Raw genomic sequence first — 17,051 nt, forward strand, 5'->3', positions numbered from 1 at the left:
TGGGGATGAGCACTGAGTGTTATGTAGAAACTAATTTGACAATAAACTATTTGTAAAAAAAAAAAAAATAAAAAAAAATAAAACTGGAAGCAAAAAAAAAAAAAAAAAAAAAGAAAGTGGTCCAGGTTCATTTTTCTGCATGTCACTGACCAGTTTTCCCAGCACCATTTGCTGAAGAGGCTGTCTTTATTCCATTGGATATTCTTTCCTGCTTTGTCAAAGATTAGTTGGCCATATGTTTGAGGGTCCATTTCTGGGTTCTCTGTTATGTTCCACTGATCTGAGTGTCTGTTTTTGTGCCAGTACCATACAGTCTTGATGATTACAGCTTTTTTTTTTATTAAAAAAATTCTTTTTAATGTTTATTTTTGAGAGAGAGAGAGAGACAGCATGAGCAGGGGAGGGTCAGAGAGAGAGGGAGACACAGAATCCGAAGACAGGCTCCAGGCTCTGAGCTAGCTGTTGGCACACAGCCTGATGTGGAGCTCGAACCCATGAACTTTGAGATCATGACCTGAGCTGAAGTCGGACACGCAATCAACTGAGACACCCAGGCTCCCCAGGTTACAGCTTTGTAATACAGCTTGAAGTCCAGGATTGTGATGCCTCCAGCTTTGGTTTTCTTTTTCAGGATTGCTTTGGCTATTTGGGGTCTTTTCTGGTTCCATACCAGTTATAGGATTGTTTGTTCTAGCTCTGTGAAGAATGCTCTTGTTCCTTTGATAGGGATTGTGTAGATTGCTTTGGGTAGTATTAACATTTTAACAATATTTGTTCTCCTATCCAGGAGCATGGAATACTTTTCCATTTTTTTGTGCCTTCTTCAAATTCTTTCATAAGCTTTCTATAGTTTTCAGTGTATAGATTTTTCACCTCTTTGATTAGGTTTTTTCCTAGGTATTTTATGGGTTTTGGTGCAATTATAAATGGGATCGAATTCTTGATTTCTCTTTCTGTTGCTTCACTCTTGGTGTATAGGAATGCAACTGATTTCTGTGCAATGATTTTATATCCTACGACTCTGCTGAATTCATGGATCAGTTCTAGCAGTTTTTTGGTGGAACCTTTTGGGTTTTCCATCTAGAGTATCATGTCATCTGCGAAGAGTGAAAATTTGACTTCTTCCTTGCTGATTTGTATGCCTTTTATTCCTTTGTGTTGTCTGATTGTTTAGGCTAAGACTTCCAATACTATATTGAATAACAGTGGTGAGAGTGGACATCTTTGTCGTGTTCTTGACCTTGGGTAAAGCTCTCAGTATTTCCCCATTGAGGATGATATTAGCGGTGGGCCTTTCATATATGGCTTTTATGATCTTGAGATATGATCCTTCTATCCCTACTTTCTTGAGGCTTTTAGTCAAGAAAGGATGCTGTATTTTGTCAAATGCTTTCCCTGCATCTATTGAGAGGATTGTGTGGTTCTTGTCCTTTCTTTTATTGATGTGGTGCATCACAATGATTGTTTTGCAGATAATTGAACCAGCCCTGCATCCCAGGTATAAATCCCACTTCATCATGGTGAATAATTCTTTTAGTGTATTGTTGGATCCGGTTGGCTAGTATCTTGTTGAGGATTTCTATGTCCATGTTCACCAGGTAAATTGGTCTGTAGTTCTCCTTTTTAGTAGGGTCTTTGTCTGATTTTGGAATCAAGGTAATGCTGGCTTCATAGAATGAGTTTGGAAGTTTTCCTTCCATTTCTATTTTTGGAACAGGTTCTAAAGAATAGGTGTTAACTCTTCTTTAAATATTTGGTAGAAGGGAGCTTGGGTGGCTCAGTTGGCTAAGCATCCGACTTTGGCTCAGGTCATGATCTCCCGGTTCGTGGGTTCAAGCCCCGCATCAGGCTCTGTGCTGACAGCTAGCTCAGAGCCTGGAGCCTACTTCAGATTCTGTATCTCCCTTTCTCTCTGACACTCCCTTACTCACACTGTCTCTCTCTCTCTCTCTCTCTCTCTCTCTCTCTCTCTCTCTCTCTCAGAAATTTAAAAAAAAAAAAGGAAGAAAGAAATTGAAAAAAAAAATGTTTGGTAGAATTCCCCTGGAAAGCCATCTGGCCCTGGACTCTTGTTTTCTGGGAGATTTTTGATTTCTAATTCAATTTCTTTATTGGTTATGGATTGGCTCAAATTTTCTATTTCTTCCTGTTTCAGTTTTGGTAGTTTTATATGTTTCTAGGAATTTGTCCATTTCTTCCAGATTGCCGATTTTATTGGTGTATAATTGCTCATAACATTCTTTTATTATTGTTTGTATTTCTGCTGTGTGGTTGTGATCTCTTTCATTCTTGATTTTATTTATTTGGGTCCTTTTTCTTTTTTGATCATACTGGCTAGGGGTTTATCAGTTTTGTTAAATTCTTTCAAAAAACCATCTCCTGGTTTCATTGATCTGTTCTACTGGGTTTTTTGTTTGTTTCAATAACATTGATTTCTGCTCTAATCTTTGTTATTTCCTATCATCTTCTGGTTTTGTGTTTTATTTGCTGTTCATTTTCTAGCTCTTTAAGGTGTAAGGTTAGGTTGTGTATCTGAGACCTTACTTCCTTCTTTAGGAAGGCCTGGATTGCTATATACTTCCCTCTCTGCCTTTGCTGCATCCCAGAGGTTTTAGGCTGTGGTGTTACCATTTTCATTGGCCTTCATGTACTTTTTAATTTTCTCTTTAGCTTCTTGGTTTGCCCATTCATTCTTTAGTACAGGATGTTCTTTAGTCTCCAAGTATTTGTTATCTTTCCAAATTTTTTCTTGTTATTGATTTCGAGTTTCATAGCATTGTGGTCTGAATTCATATGAATTTTAGGAACAACATTTATGAAGGGTTTTGACACAGATGTCATTGATGAAAAACACAGCCATTGGGGTTTTGATACTGATGTCATTGAATCTGTAGATTGTTTTGGAGAGTATTGCCATCTTAACAATATTAAATCTTACAATGGATGAGCATAGTATATCCTTCATTTATTTAAATTTTTAAAATACAGTCAGCAACGTTTGCTGCTGTTGAGTGTACAAGTTGTGTACCTTCTTTGTTAAATTTATTCATACATATTTTACTTTTTACTTTCTTGTAAATGGAATTGCTCTTTATTTTTTTTATTGTTCATTGCTACTGTGTAGCAATACAATGATGTTTTAGTTCATCTTAAATCCTGAAAATGTTCTGAATTTATTTTATAGCTCTAGTAGTTTTTATAGATTCTTTAGTGTTTATATTTTAAATATAAATATTTATATATTAGATCATGTGGTCTATGATTACAGATGGTTTTACTTTGTCCCTTTTTAATTTTGAAGTCTTTGTTTTTTTCTTGCCTATTTGCTCTGGCTAGAATTTCCAGTATAATAAATAGAATTGGTTACGGGTGCCTGGGTGGCTCAGTTGTTGAAGCATCCAAATTCAGCTTAGGTCATGATCTTAAGGTTCGTGAGCTCAAGCCTTGTGTCGGGCTCTGTGCTGACAGCTCAGAGCCTGGAACCTGCTTTGGATTCTTTGTTTCCCTCTCCCTCTGACCCTTCTCTACTTGCACTCTTTCTCTCTGTTTCTCTCAAAAATAAACATTAAAAAAATTTTTTTAATAAAAAAAAGAATTGCCTACAGCAGGCATCCTTGTCTTATTTTTCATTTTTGGAGGGACACATCCTATATTATAGAATTGTGTTGATGTTAGCTGTGGGTTTATCCTAAGTACTTTTTTTTTTCCAGTAAACTCTATCCCCAATGTGGGGGCTTGAACTCAAGACCCTGAGAGCAAGAGTTGAATGCTCAACTGACTGAGCTAGCTAAGCTAGATGCCAGATAAGTGATTTTAACTGTGTTGAGTAGCTTCCTTTTAATTCCTAGCTTGTTGATTGTTTTTATCGTGAAGGGGTATCTGATTTTGTCAAATACTTTTTCTGTATCAACTGAGATGATCACGGTTTATTTCCTTCATTCTATTATTACTACAGTAATAGATTGATTTTCGTCTGATGAGCCATGTTTACATTCCTGGGATAAATCCTTCTTGGTCATGGTGTATAATAATCATTTTGATATACTGCTAGATTCTGTTTTTTTAGTATTTTGTTGAAGAGTTTTACATCTGTATTCATAAAGGATGTTGATCTTTAGTTTGTGATTTCTTAGTCTGGCTTTAGTGTGAAGTAATTCATAGAATAAGTTAGGAAATGTTCCCTCTTCTATTTCTGGAAGAGTTAGAGATAGATTTGTATTGGTTCTTAAATGTTTGATTGAACTCAATCAGTAAAGGCATCTAGTACTAAGCTTTCTTTATTGAGAGGTTTTAAATTTACTGATTCAGTCCTCTACTATGGATCTGTTCAGATTTTCTGGGTTTTTTTGAGTCAGCTTTAGTAGTTTGTATGTTTCTAGGAATTTGTCCTTTTCCTCTAGGTTATGTAATTGGTGTACAGTTGTTGATAGTATTCTCTGATAGTCCTTTTTGTTTCTGAAAGGTCAGTAGTAATGTCCTCTACCTTCATTTCTGATTTTAGTAATTTGAGTATTTTTTTTTCTTGGTCTACCTAAAGGTCCATAGATTCTGTTGATTTTTCAAAGAACCAGCTTTGTTGTGTTGATTCTGTTGTTTTTCTGTTCTTTATTTATTGTTTTCTCCAATCTTTATTATTTCTTTCCTTCTTTAGTTTTGGGCTTAGTTCACATTTATTTTTTGTAGGTCCTTAAGGTATACAGTTAGGTTATTGACTTGAGATTTTTTTTAATGTAGGTGTTACAGCTATAAATTTCCCTGTGAGCACTGCATTAGCTGTATCTTAAGAGTTTTGGTGTATGTTGTGTTTTCATTTTGTCTCAAAGTATTTTGTAACTCCCTTGTGAGTATTCTTTGATCTTTGGGTTTTTTTTTTAAGAGGGTGTTGTTTTGTTTTCACAGGTTTTTGCATTTTCCAGTTTTCTCATTGATTTCTTGTTTCATTTTATTTTGATCATAGGAGATACTTTATATGTTTTTAACCTTTAAAATGTATTGAGGGGTGCCTGGGTAGCTCAGTTAGAAAAGGCCAATTCTTCGTTTGGGCTCAGGTCATGATCCCACAGGTGGTAAAATCTAGCTCTGCATCAGGATTCTCTCTCCCTCTCTCTGTGTGCCTCCCCTGCTCATGCTCTCTCTCTCTCTTAAAATAAGCATTTTAAAATGTATTGAAACTTATTTTGTGGCCTAATATATAATCTACACTGGAGAGTGTTGCATATGTACTTGAGAAGCATGTGTATGCTGCCAGTGTTGGCCTGAGTGTCTTTGTAGATATCTATCTTTATATCTGCCTTGGTCCCAGCTGATATAGTGTTGTTTAAGTGTGTTTTTCCTGTATTGGTCTTCTGTCTGGTAGTTCTATCAATTATCAAAGTGAAGTATTAAAATCTCCAACTGTTAATGTTGAATTGTCTTTTTAATTCTGTCAGTATTTTGAAGCTCTGTTGTTAGGTAAGTGTATGTTTATAATTGGTGTATTGTCTTCATAAATTGACACTTCTACCATTAATAAAATTGTCGTTTTTCTCTCCTATTTTTGTCTTAAAGTCTATTTTGTCTAATCCTACTATAGGCAATCCAGGGCTCTGTTGGTTACTGCTTACATAGTATATCTCCTACCAGTCTTACTTTCAAGCTATTGTGTCTTGAAGTGTAAAGTGTCTCTAGGAGACAGGATATAGTTGGATAATGTTTTTTAATCCATTCTGCCAGTCTCTGCCTTTTAATTCACGTATTTAGCTACTAACATTTAATGTGATTACTGATACGTTTTGTCTTCCATTTAGACATTTTTAATCAGTCTTCCATTTAGATATGATTAAGTCCTTTTTGTTTCTTTACTTCACCATTTTTTACTTCTTTCGTGTTAAATCAATATTTCCTAGTGTACCATTATAATTACTTTGTGCCTTTACTACATTTTTTCCTATTAATGTTACCTTGTTGATTACAATTAACATCTTAACTATGACAGTCTTGTTCGGATAAATACCAATTTCAATAATATACTAAAACTTTCTACCTTGTTGATCACAGTTAATAACTATGACAGTCTTGTTCAGATGAATACCTTAGTTTCAACAATACACTAAAAACTCCTCAATAGTTCCAGCCCCTTCTGCTTTGTGCTTTTACTATCTAAATTACATTTTTATTCATTGGGTGTACATTGTGTGAGATTTCTAATTACTGTTGTATGCAGTTGTCTTGAAACCATATAGGAGAAGAATATAGAAAATACACTTACAGTGCCTTTTGTATTTTCACCTGTGTAGTTAACTTCTACCTATATGGTTTTCTTTATTCATGTGGTTGTGAGTTATCTCATGTATTCTCATTACAACCTTGAATGACTTCTCTGTTAATTGTTCTTATATCGCTTGTGTAATATTGACAGATTTTCCCAGGCCTTGTTTATCTGGGACTGTCATAATTTCTTCCTCATTTTTGCTGAATGCTGAAGTCTTGATTGACAGTCTTTCCTTTCAGGACTTTAAATGTGTCACACTACTGTCTTCTGGTGTCTCTGGTTTCTGATGACATATCAACTGGTAATCTTATTTGGGAGTCTTTAGACGTGATAAAAACTTCCCTTTTGCTGCTTTCAAGATTTACTCTTTGTTTTTCTGCCCCTTTGTACTCTCTCCTTTGACTTCTCTTGTGTGGGTGTTGCTATGTTTAAATGTTTGATTGTGTCCTATAGGTCCCACAAAAACAGGCTTCTTGTTCATTCCCTATTTTTACTTTCTGTCTTCATATTGTATCAGTTCAGCAGGTTTATATTCAAATTGGCTGATTCTTCTGCATTCTCAGATCTCCCTTTAAGACCTCTAGGGAATTTTTCACTTCAATTATTTTACTTTCATGTTTCAAATTTTCAAATCCTATAATTTCAGAATTTTAGTTTACTTTTTCATTACATATGTATTATTTCTGTCTATTTGTATTACTTATTTCATGAGACTTCCTTACCATACTTTCTTTTGGTTCTTTAGATGTGGTTTTCTTTAGTTATTGCATATATTTAAAACAGTTTATTAAAAGTCTTTGTCTAGTAAGTCCAATGTCTGGACTTCCTCAGAGGCAAGTTTTACACTCTGCCTGTATATATGTTTCATACATAGGTTAGGTTTTTTTTTTTTTCTGTGTATGAGCCATAGTTTTTCATTTGTAGGTCTCAAATTTTTGTTGAAAACTTGACATTTAATATATAATGTGCCAGGGTGCCAAGATGTCTCAGTGGACCATGGGATTCTTGATCTTGAGGTTGTGAGTTAGAGCTCCACGTTAGATTGAGGGAGTACTTAAAAAATAAAATCTTAGGAGTGCCTGGGTGGCTCAGTTGGTTAAACATCCAAATAATGATTTTATCTCAGGTTATGGTCTCATGATTTGTGGCATCAAGCCCTGTGTCAGGTTCTGCACTGACAGCATGGAGCCTGTTTGGAATTCTCTCCCTCTCTCTCTCTCTGTTTCCCCCTTCCCTGCTTACATGTGCACTCTCTCTCAAAATAAATAAATAAAACCTTTAAAAGTATATAAATAAGTAAAATCTTAAAATATATATGTATATATATCACTAGAATATCACCAACCACTGCTGTTTTGATTAGTGACTCTGTTGAACAGAATATGTACAACCTATATTCTTTGTCATATGTGGTCACTGAAGTCTCCACTCCATTAGCTAAATATCAGCTAGTAATTGGACAATGATTTCCTTAAATATTTGTAACAAGTAAGGCTCCAGTCTTTGCCAACATGCTCTGTATGTTGGGGCATGCCTTCAACAGTTAGCCTGGTATTTTACTCTCTTGTATTCACCTTTACTTTTCTTTCACAGACTGTCAAGGTTAATGAGAGGCAAATTTAGTACCTTCTCAGGTATTTCCTGAATATGCACATAGCCCAGAGCATGTGTGCCACCTTCTAGATTCCCAGAGATATGTCTGAGCTTTTCAAAGCCCCTTCTGGATATATCATGCTCCAGCTTTTCCCTTTAAGCTTTTTAATTAGACTGTTGTTTCCCTTAATTGTTATAAACTGCCTGAAGTAGCCACGATGGTAAACAATATCCCCTTTTTTTTCATTAACTAATGTCATATCCTCAGAGAAAATGCTATTTGCAGTCCGTGAGCTTTGAGTCATGTCAAATGAAAATAGCCTTATGAATGAACTGTTCCAGGGGGGTACCAAACAGGTCAAATAATGACAGTTCTCTGGAAGTGGGGCTTATCTTCTAATTTAACCTCAGTCTTAGGCCCTAAGAACTTGCATCTCACCGTTTTATTACTTAGGAAAAATAGGGCAAATGGGTCTGGGCAACATTTTGGTAGTGTCTGCCATTGCTCTCCCCTTACTGCAAAAAGATACCATCAGTGGCCTCAAGGTATGTGTTTTTTTGACTTTTCCCTTACAGATTAAGTGTTCTGTAGTGGAAATAAGCAGTATGGATGTGAGTGGATTTAAACAGTAATTGTTTTCCCCCTATACTTGCCAGCATCACATGGGGCAGAAAGGGACTTCCTCTTAATTCTCCTGCAGTCCTCTCTGTGACATACTGGGTTCCTGGAGAAACTCTCACAAATCACACTATGTCTGTGACACACACCACCTCCCTAGGGACTTCACACTTCAACTTTGTGCACATGGGTCTTTAGCAGTTAAATTTTCTCTCCCTTTATCTTCCTATTATTTTATGTGAAGTTTGGTTGCATAAGGTCCAGTAAGCAAACAGTTGGGCTCTGATTCTTCCTACTGGTGCCTATCTCTCTCCTCATTTCAAATTGTTTGTTATGCAATTTCACTTCTCTGATGAATTTTTTAAAATACCTTAATTTTCAGTCTGCCCAGCTTGTTCTTGTTGTAAGGATGTTAATACTGCTCTTTTCAGCTCTCTGTATCTCTGAACTAAAAGCCAAAGCCAAACTGTATGTTTGTAATCTTTTCTAATTTGGTGATACTTCCTGTTTTTAATATGCAAAATGCACCAGGAAATATTTTGTTATGATTAGGTTATCCTATATGTTTCAGTTACTCAAATTTGTTATTTATGTCATGTAAATCTTCTGTGTGAGTGGTCAACAAATTTTATATGTAAATGTCACATAGTAGGCTTTGTGTGAGACAGGGTCTCTCAAAATACTGAACTCTACAGTTGTAGTGCTCTAGCAGCCATAGATAACATAACAAATGAACATGACTGTGTTCCAATAAATTTTTATTTACAAAACGAAAACAGGGGCACCTGGGTGGCTCAGTCAGTTAAGTGTCCAACTTCAGCTCAGGCCATGATCTCAGAATTTGCAAGTTTAAGCCTTGCATTGGGCTCTATGCTGATGGCTCAAGAGCCTGGAGCCTGCTTCAGATTTTGTGTCTCCCTTTCCCTTCGCCCCTCCCCTGCTCATGCGCGCTCTCTCTCTCTCTGTCTCTCTGTCTCTGTCTCTCTCTCTCAAAAATAAATAAACATTAAAATTTAAAAAAAAAAAAGAAAAAAAAACAGTGGGCCAGATTTTTCCTCTTGGCTGTTGCTGATCCCTTTCTAAATCTCTGTTGTTATTGTTGTTATTTTCTGCTTCTCCTGTGAGTTGAGAGTTGTGTTAAAATCACCAATTGTAATTACGGATCCCTCTATATCATTTCTGTTAACTTTTGTTTATACGTAATTGATTCTCACTATTCTCAGTGGTTATTTTCTATAGAATCATTATGAGCACTGAATTAGCAAATACTGCATCATTCTCCTAAGGGGAAGTATAGGGTTAAGTTCCAGTGAGTGTCCAGTCACAACATTTTGGTCAACCATTCAACATACAGTCTTATTTTATGTGTGTTTCTGTTTAAAAATACCATATTTAATATAGTGTTGATTCATTAGCAGGAACTAACAGCCATCAGCATCATAATTAATTCTCAAAGTTTATCTAACACATTTGGTTTCTCTCTAAGGCATATCACATACTTCTTGCACTCGGGAACACTAGACAACATTTCTGCATTACACAGGGGTGGCGGAGCATTTTAAAAAGTGAAAACACCAAGAAAAAGCACAAAAATGCTAAGAATGTGCTAAATAGACTGCAAAAAATTTTTTTGTCAAAGCATTATCTTTAGTTCCAGCTGGGAAAACATGGGCTGAGCGCTCAAATATTTTTAACCATTCTTCAAGTGTCCATAAATCCTGCAAAATCAAAAGTATTGAGGTTAGAAGTAAATTTTAGTGAGGTGAATTTGCAGATAGAATCAATGAATAAGATTGTATTTGGAAGCTGTGCTTTCAAATGCATACCAATTTATGATTTTCATATCTTCTGTTAAAAGGATCATAAATTGTTATTCATTATGTTTTATCATACTTTCTTATGTATATTTTTTCCATTTTGTTATTTTCAATCTACATATATCCCTCTCTATTAATTGTTAATCTTTAATTGGATTGGGTTAGCCCAGTGGTTGGCAAATTTTGTCTGTAATGGGTCAGATAGTAAATGTTTTCACTTTTTATAGTCCTCAGGTATCTGATGGAACTACTAGGCTCTGCTGTTACAGCATAAAAGTTACCATGAAGAGTACAGAATGATTGGGTGTGTGTGGTTATGTTGCAATAAAAACTTTATTTATTAAAAAAGTGGCAAGCTGGTCATAATTAGCTGACCCCCTACCCTAGAATATACCCAGGGTAGTATATTTAGGATGTGGGATAAAAATTGGAGGAAATTTATCATTTATGCTTAAAAGAATTTTAAAACAAAAGTTTTACTAATATACTTATTGATAGTTCATGTGTAGAACTCTTAAAAATATAAAAATGAAGTTGTGGGTTCCTGGCTGGCTCAGTCAGTTGAGCATCAACTCTTGAACATTTTACTAGTTGAGTAGCTCCAAAATAAAATTATCATGGTGCCTGGGTGGCTTAACTGACGTTAAGCATTCGACTCTTGATTTCAGCTCAGGTCACAATCTCACAGTTGGTGGGTTCGAGTCCCACATCAGGCTCTGTGCGGACAGCATGGACCCTGCTTGGGATTCTCTCTCTCCTTCTCTTTGAGCCCCTCCATTTCTCTCGCTATCTCTCAAAATAAATAAACATTTCAAAAATTAAAGTTAAGGGGTGCCTGGGTACCTCAGTCGGTTAAGGGTCTGACTTCCACTCAGGTCATGATCTCACAGTTCGTGGGTTCAAGCCCCACATCGGGCTCTGTGCTGACAGCTAGCTCAGAGCCTGGAGCCTGTTTCGGATTCTGTGTCACCCTCTCTCTGACCCTCCCCTGCTCATGCTGTCTCTCTCTCTTTCTCTCAGAAATAAATAAAATATTTTAAAAAAATTTTTTTCAAAATATTAAAGTTAAAATTCGATTCAAAATACGCATCCTTTATATTTATTTTAAACTCTTTACAGTAAACATAAGAATTGTTTTAAGGGTATTTTCTTTGTCACCTAATTATGAACCCTCAGATTGAGCAGAAATGTACTGTTGCAGGCATCAGTGTCATTCAAGGATGTGACTGTGGAATTCACCCAGGAGGAGTGGCAGCAAATGGGTCCTATTCAGAGGACCCTGTATAGAGATGTGATGCTGGAGAACTACAACAACCTGGTTTCAGTGGGTGAGCGTATAAATATAACTTACCCTCGTCACACCATATAGAAGGTATTTCCTTTTATGCACCAATACACATGAATACTTTATTCAGATTTTAATGTTAATTTAGGCATTTCATTCAGGAATATGAAATTAGTAGCTATGCCCTTTTGGAGATAATAGAAGTGTTTTGTCAACTCTCCATGATAAATCCAAACCAGGATCTTCAGGATGCAGCTCCTGAAGCTGTATCTTTTTACACTTTTGGAGACTAAAAAGCTCATCATCCATCCTAAGTATCCCACTGTTCCCTGTTTACAGGCAACTGCATTTCCAAACCAGCAGTAATCTTCAAATTGGAGCAAGGAGAGGAGCCTTGGTTCTTAGAGGAAGAATTCTCAAACCAGAGCCACCGAGGTGAGTGACTGAGCACTAGCAGATAGAATTCTGTAGAGGTGGTTAGACTCTAGAAAGTCAGTTTGGTGATAAAAACCTTTATATTTCAAGACTTTTCTTTTAGGCTCAAAGGTGCAAAAAGCATCAATCAAAAGAAAATGATTAATAAACTTGACTACATTAAAATTGAGACCTTTGTTTATAAAAGATACCACTAAAAGGATGAGAAGACAAGCTACAGAGTAGCAGAATATGTATATAGTACAAGTAACCTAGAAAGGATAAGCATCCTGATGGGGCACCTGGGTGGCTCAGTCAGTTAAGTGTCCGACTTCGGCTCAGGTCATAATCTCACGGTTCGTGGGTTCAAGCCCTGTGTTGGGCTCTGTGCTGACAGCTAGCTCAGAGCCTGGAGCCTGTTTCAGATTCTGTGTCTCCCTCTCTCTCTGACCCTCCCCTGCTCATGCTGTGTGTGTGTGTGTGTGTCTCTCTCTCTCGGAAATAAATAAAACATTAAAAAAAATTTTTTTAAAGAAAGGATAAGCATCCTGAAAATGTAAAAACTTCCATAAGTCAACATAGGAAAAGGTGGCAGCCCAACTAAAAAATAAGTGAAAGACTGAACAGGAAATTTCAAATGGCCATTAAATCTTTGAAAATGTGTTCAGTCTCTCATTATCTTTCATGGAGTGCAAAATAAAATATAAAGTGAGATGAGAGATGTACGAAGTGACATTAAAAATTCTGGCAAAGCCAAGTCCCAATGAGGATGTGAAATATTAAAGAATCTTACTCACTGATGGAAAATGTAAATTGGTAAAACCACTGTGTTATCAGGAGGATGTTATCAAACCAGGTTAAAGTTCTACATAACTTTTAACCAAGGAATTCCTTTCCTAACTGTATAACATACAAAAAGGCATGATTGTATTTCTCTAGGATAAATAAAACAATATTTGTGGCAATATTGTTTGTTCTTGTTTTAAATTGGGTGCATCAGCAGTAGAATGAAAAAATAGTTGTATTCCTTAAGGGATAATTAGCTATATAATATTAAGCAAAAGAAAGCAAACAATATAAGTATGCCTGTTGATTACATTTATGTAAATGTCAGAAATGCAAAACAATTACATTTTTAGGAATATATTTTTTGGTGGTAAAACTACAAAGAAAACCAAGGAAACAATTATATAAATATTAGGGGAGTATGAACTCTTAAACATGAAGAAGTTGTAACTGGGCAGAGATAAATAGGGATTTTTGCAGAGCCATTTTGGGTTCTGTTTCTTGACATGGTTTCTAATTACACCAGTGTTCGCTCTGTACTGTTAAATTGCACATATAAGTTTTATGCAGATATAAATTATGTTTCATACTTGAGTGAAGAGATGAGCCTAAAATAGCAGATGATATTTACAACTCATAAATGCTTCAAAGGATGGACATCTAGAATTCATAAATGATTTGGACCTTTCTTAAGTGCCATCTTTGCAGTAAGGCCTTCCATGATACCCCATTTAAAACTGCACCCCTTAGAGCACCTTACTGGTTCAGTCAATAGAGTATGTGACTCTTGATCTCAGGATCTTGAGTTCAAGCCCCACACTGGGCATAGAGCTTGCATACATGCATACATATATAAAATACACCCCTCACATCAAATTAAAATGTGGAAAATTAGGATGAGGTGATCAGTTCACTTACTCAACTTTGATAAATCAAAGGTACCACAGCAGGAGTTGAGCAGTGAATCTAATTTAGTTGCAAGAATGGATTTTCCTTTCATCTTTTACATGTGATTGTATTTCTGTGACTCATAAGATGGGTTAGATCCCAAACTATAAACTTCTTCATTTAATCATGAGGAAACTTGTACTATCAATTTTAATTTGATGTTGAAGGATTTAATGGAAATAAGAGATAATCAAATGGGAAGTAAAGACTCTTGAGTACTCTTCCAGTATGGTTTCTAGATAGTGGAGGACTATAATATACTTCCTCAAAGCAAACTCTTCAGTTGGGCCTAGCTGATCAGTGCTCATTATCTCCCAAGTTTTTTTGTTACTGTATTTAAGTTTATATAGTCCAGTTGGGTTCATCCCATTATCTGGTTTTCCTGCTGCCTAAAATAACTACTCCTGTAAAAGTCAATTCAATTGCTATTCATTCTCTACCCTGGCAGGAAAATCCAATTTATCACAGTCCAAATACAGTATACATTTATTACCAGTTTCATAATTGTCACTGTATTAATCTTGTTTTTTAAAGGAGGGTGAAGATATACACACAGATAAATTATTTAATCTTGAAAAAAAACAAAAACTAAAATACAATATAGGCTATATGTTTTTGTCCCAGCCATAAGAAATGTAAGATTCATAAGATGTTTTCAATTTCTCTCCATTTTAGAAGACTACAGAGATGATGACCTGATCAAGAGGAACAAGAAAATCAAAGACAACCACTTTCAGAAAGTAATATCCATCGATAATAAACCATTGACTGGGAAGGAAGAGGAAATTTTGGGAAAACAGTTTAATCTGCACGTAGCTCCTATTTCAACAAAAATGTCCTGTAAATATGACTCATGGGGAGTAAACTTGCAAAATATTCCCCAATTTATCATTAATAATAGAAGCCATTCAACAAAAAAATCAGATTGCTGTAGTGTATGTGAAAATTTTTCTTTCAAAATTAAGTTTGAGAGAACTCATACTGGAGAGAAGTTATATGAATATAATAGAAGTGGGGAAGCTGTCAGTTGTAAGGAAAATTTTCCTGAGAGTCAAAAGTGTCAAACATTGGAGCAAGCTTTTAAATATAATGAAGTTGGAAAAACCATCTATGATGAGGCTGCCTGTGTTACTCATAAGAATATTCACACAAGAGAAGAATCCTATCAAAATGAATTTAGGAGAAAAAATGAAAAACCAACAGTCTTTAACTATAAAAGAACTGAGACAGGAGTGAAACACCCTCATCTTAACCACAGGGGGAAATCTTTCTGTGAGAAGCCAGCTATTAAGGAATACAATAAATTCAACATGTCTCTGAAACATGATGAATGTAATGCAGATGGGAATAATTTCAACAGGAAGTCATACTTTACTCAACCTTGGAGAACTGTCACAGAAGAGAACCCATTAGTATGTAATAACAGAACACAAACTGGGGGTAAATCCTTTGACTCTCTTGAAGATAAGAAATCCTACCAGATATCAGTCCACAAAGTATGCCAGCGAAGTCACTCTGAGGTTAAACCCTATAAATGTAATGAATGTGGTAAATCTTTCCTTCAAAAAGGACACCTCATTCAGCATCAGAGAACTCACACAGGAGAGAAACCATTTGAATGTAATGAATGTGGGAAAACCTTCTCCCAGAAGTCACACCTCAGTACACATCAGAGAATTCACACAGCAGAGAAACCCTATAAGTGTAATGAATGTGGGAAAACATTTGTCCAGAAGTCAACCCTCAGGGGACATCAGAGAATTCATACAGGAGAGAAACCTTATAAATGTAGTGAATGTGGGAAAACTTTTGTTCAAAAGTCAACCCTCAGAGATCATCACAGAATTCACACAGGAGAGAAATCCTTTCAGTGTAATGAATGTGGGAAAACTTTTGGTCAGAAATCAAACCTCAGAATACATCAGAGAACGCATAGTGGTGAGAAAACATATCAGTGTAACGAATGTGAAAAATCATTCTGGCGAAAAGACCATCTCATTCAACATCAGAAAACACACACAGGAGAGAAACCTTTTAAATGTAATGTATGTGGGAAAACTTTTGCTCGTACATCGACCCTTAGAGTGCATCAGAGAATTCATACTGGGGAGAAACCATTTAGATGTAATGAATGTGGGAAAAAATTTGTCCGGAAGGCAATTCTTAGTGATCATCAGAGAATTCATACAGGGGAGAAACCTTTTCAGTGTAATAAGTGTGGGAAACCTTTTGGCCAGAAATCAAACCTCAGAATACATCAGAGAATTCACAGTGGTGAGAAATCTTATGAATGTAATGAATTTGGAAAATTGTGTAAGAAGTCAACACTGAATATTTGCCAGAGAATTCCGGGAGGGGAGAAATCCTGCTGATAAAATAACTGTGGAAAATCGTTGTGGCTGAAAGACCAAGCCATTTGACTCCAGAAAATCCACACAGGAGAGGAACCACATACATCTGAATGTAGGAAGACTTTTATCCAAAACGCAACCTTGAATGTTTATCAGAGAATGCACACAGGCTGATACTTCTTTCAAAGGACTATGGAAAGCTCTCTTGAAAGAAGCCATGCCTTGTAGATAACTCACACAGAATTGTCTGGTCTCCCTTTCTTCCAAGTAGGGCTTTGGGACTGGCTGGTGGACCATGGATGTTCATGTTGTATGCCACATCCAGTTCTGACAAACTACTGGGATGCTGTCAGAATAAAACAGAGATGACCCAGGACAACCTTGGGTATCACGCTTCAACATGGCACAGCTTTTTATAAGATAAAAGGGTGCCTAAATATATAGAACAAAATTCTCATTCACATACTCAGCATTTGAACATTTTGTGATTAAGAAGTAAGCTTTTGCTCTATTGAGCTCTTAAGTGTTTAGGTCTATTTGCTTATTAACATAATTTAGTCATCCCTCTGCTGGGGAGGCAGAAAACTGTTGAGTAAGCCAAGCTTACGTCAGCCAGCGGGTATGCTTATTAAAGGTTTGGTGTTGGGGGGAGTCTGTCAAAGATCATCAAGACTTCATTTAAAAAAAAATCTTCTCCTTTCAACATAATGAAATAAATGATACACCTATAATGGATTTTGATGAACCAAAATGTTGAAAGGATTTTTTGGTTGAAATGTGAGCATACCTCATGCAACCAAAGTAAATGTGGCTTATTGAATGTCATGAAGCCACTCTCCTTCCACATTTTCTCATGCCTCCATATACCCTAATATCAGCTGCTTTAGGGGAGAGAAATTTTCCTGTCTCCAGGGGCCATTGATACCCACCCAAATATTTTGGGGAACTGTAGGGAGGAAAGGGGCCCAAATTTTTCTGAATCTGTTGG

At 36.1% G+C, this 17,051-nt stretch overlaps 1 protein-coding gene across 1 annotated transcript in view; it reads left to right on the forward strand.

Annotated features, from left to right (window-relative positions):
- Window positions 1-16,484, forward strand: part of ZNF510 (zinc finger protein 510) — a 27,222-nt gene extending 10,738 nt beyond the window's left edge. Inside the window, 3 exon segments of the mRNA XM_039245685.1 lie at window positions 11,481-11,607; window positions 11,904-11,999; window positions 14,388-16,484. Of these exon segments, the coding sequence (XP_039101616.1) occupies window positions 11,481-11,607; window positions 11,904-11,999; window positions 14,388-16,237 (2,073 nt within the window). The 3' untranslated portion in view covers window positions 16,238-16,484.
- Window positions 16,485-17,051: the final 567 nt, after the last annotated feature.

This window comes from Hyaena hyaena, unplaced genomic scaffold, assembly GCF_003009895.1.
Source record: "Hyaena hyaena isolate Hyena2069 unplaced genomic scaffold, ASM300989v1 scaffold_269, whole genome shotgun sequence".
NCBI classification, from domain to species: domain Eukaryota; kingdom Metazoa; phylum Chordata; class Mammalia; order Carnivora; family Hyaenidae; genus Hyaena; species Hyaena hyaena.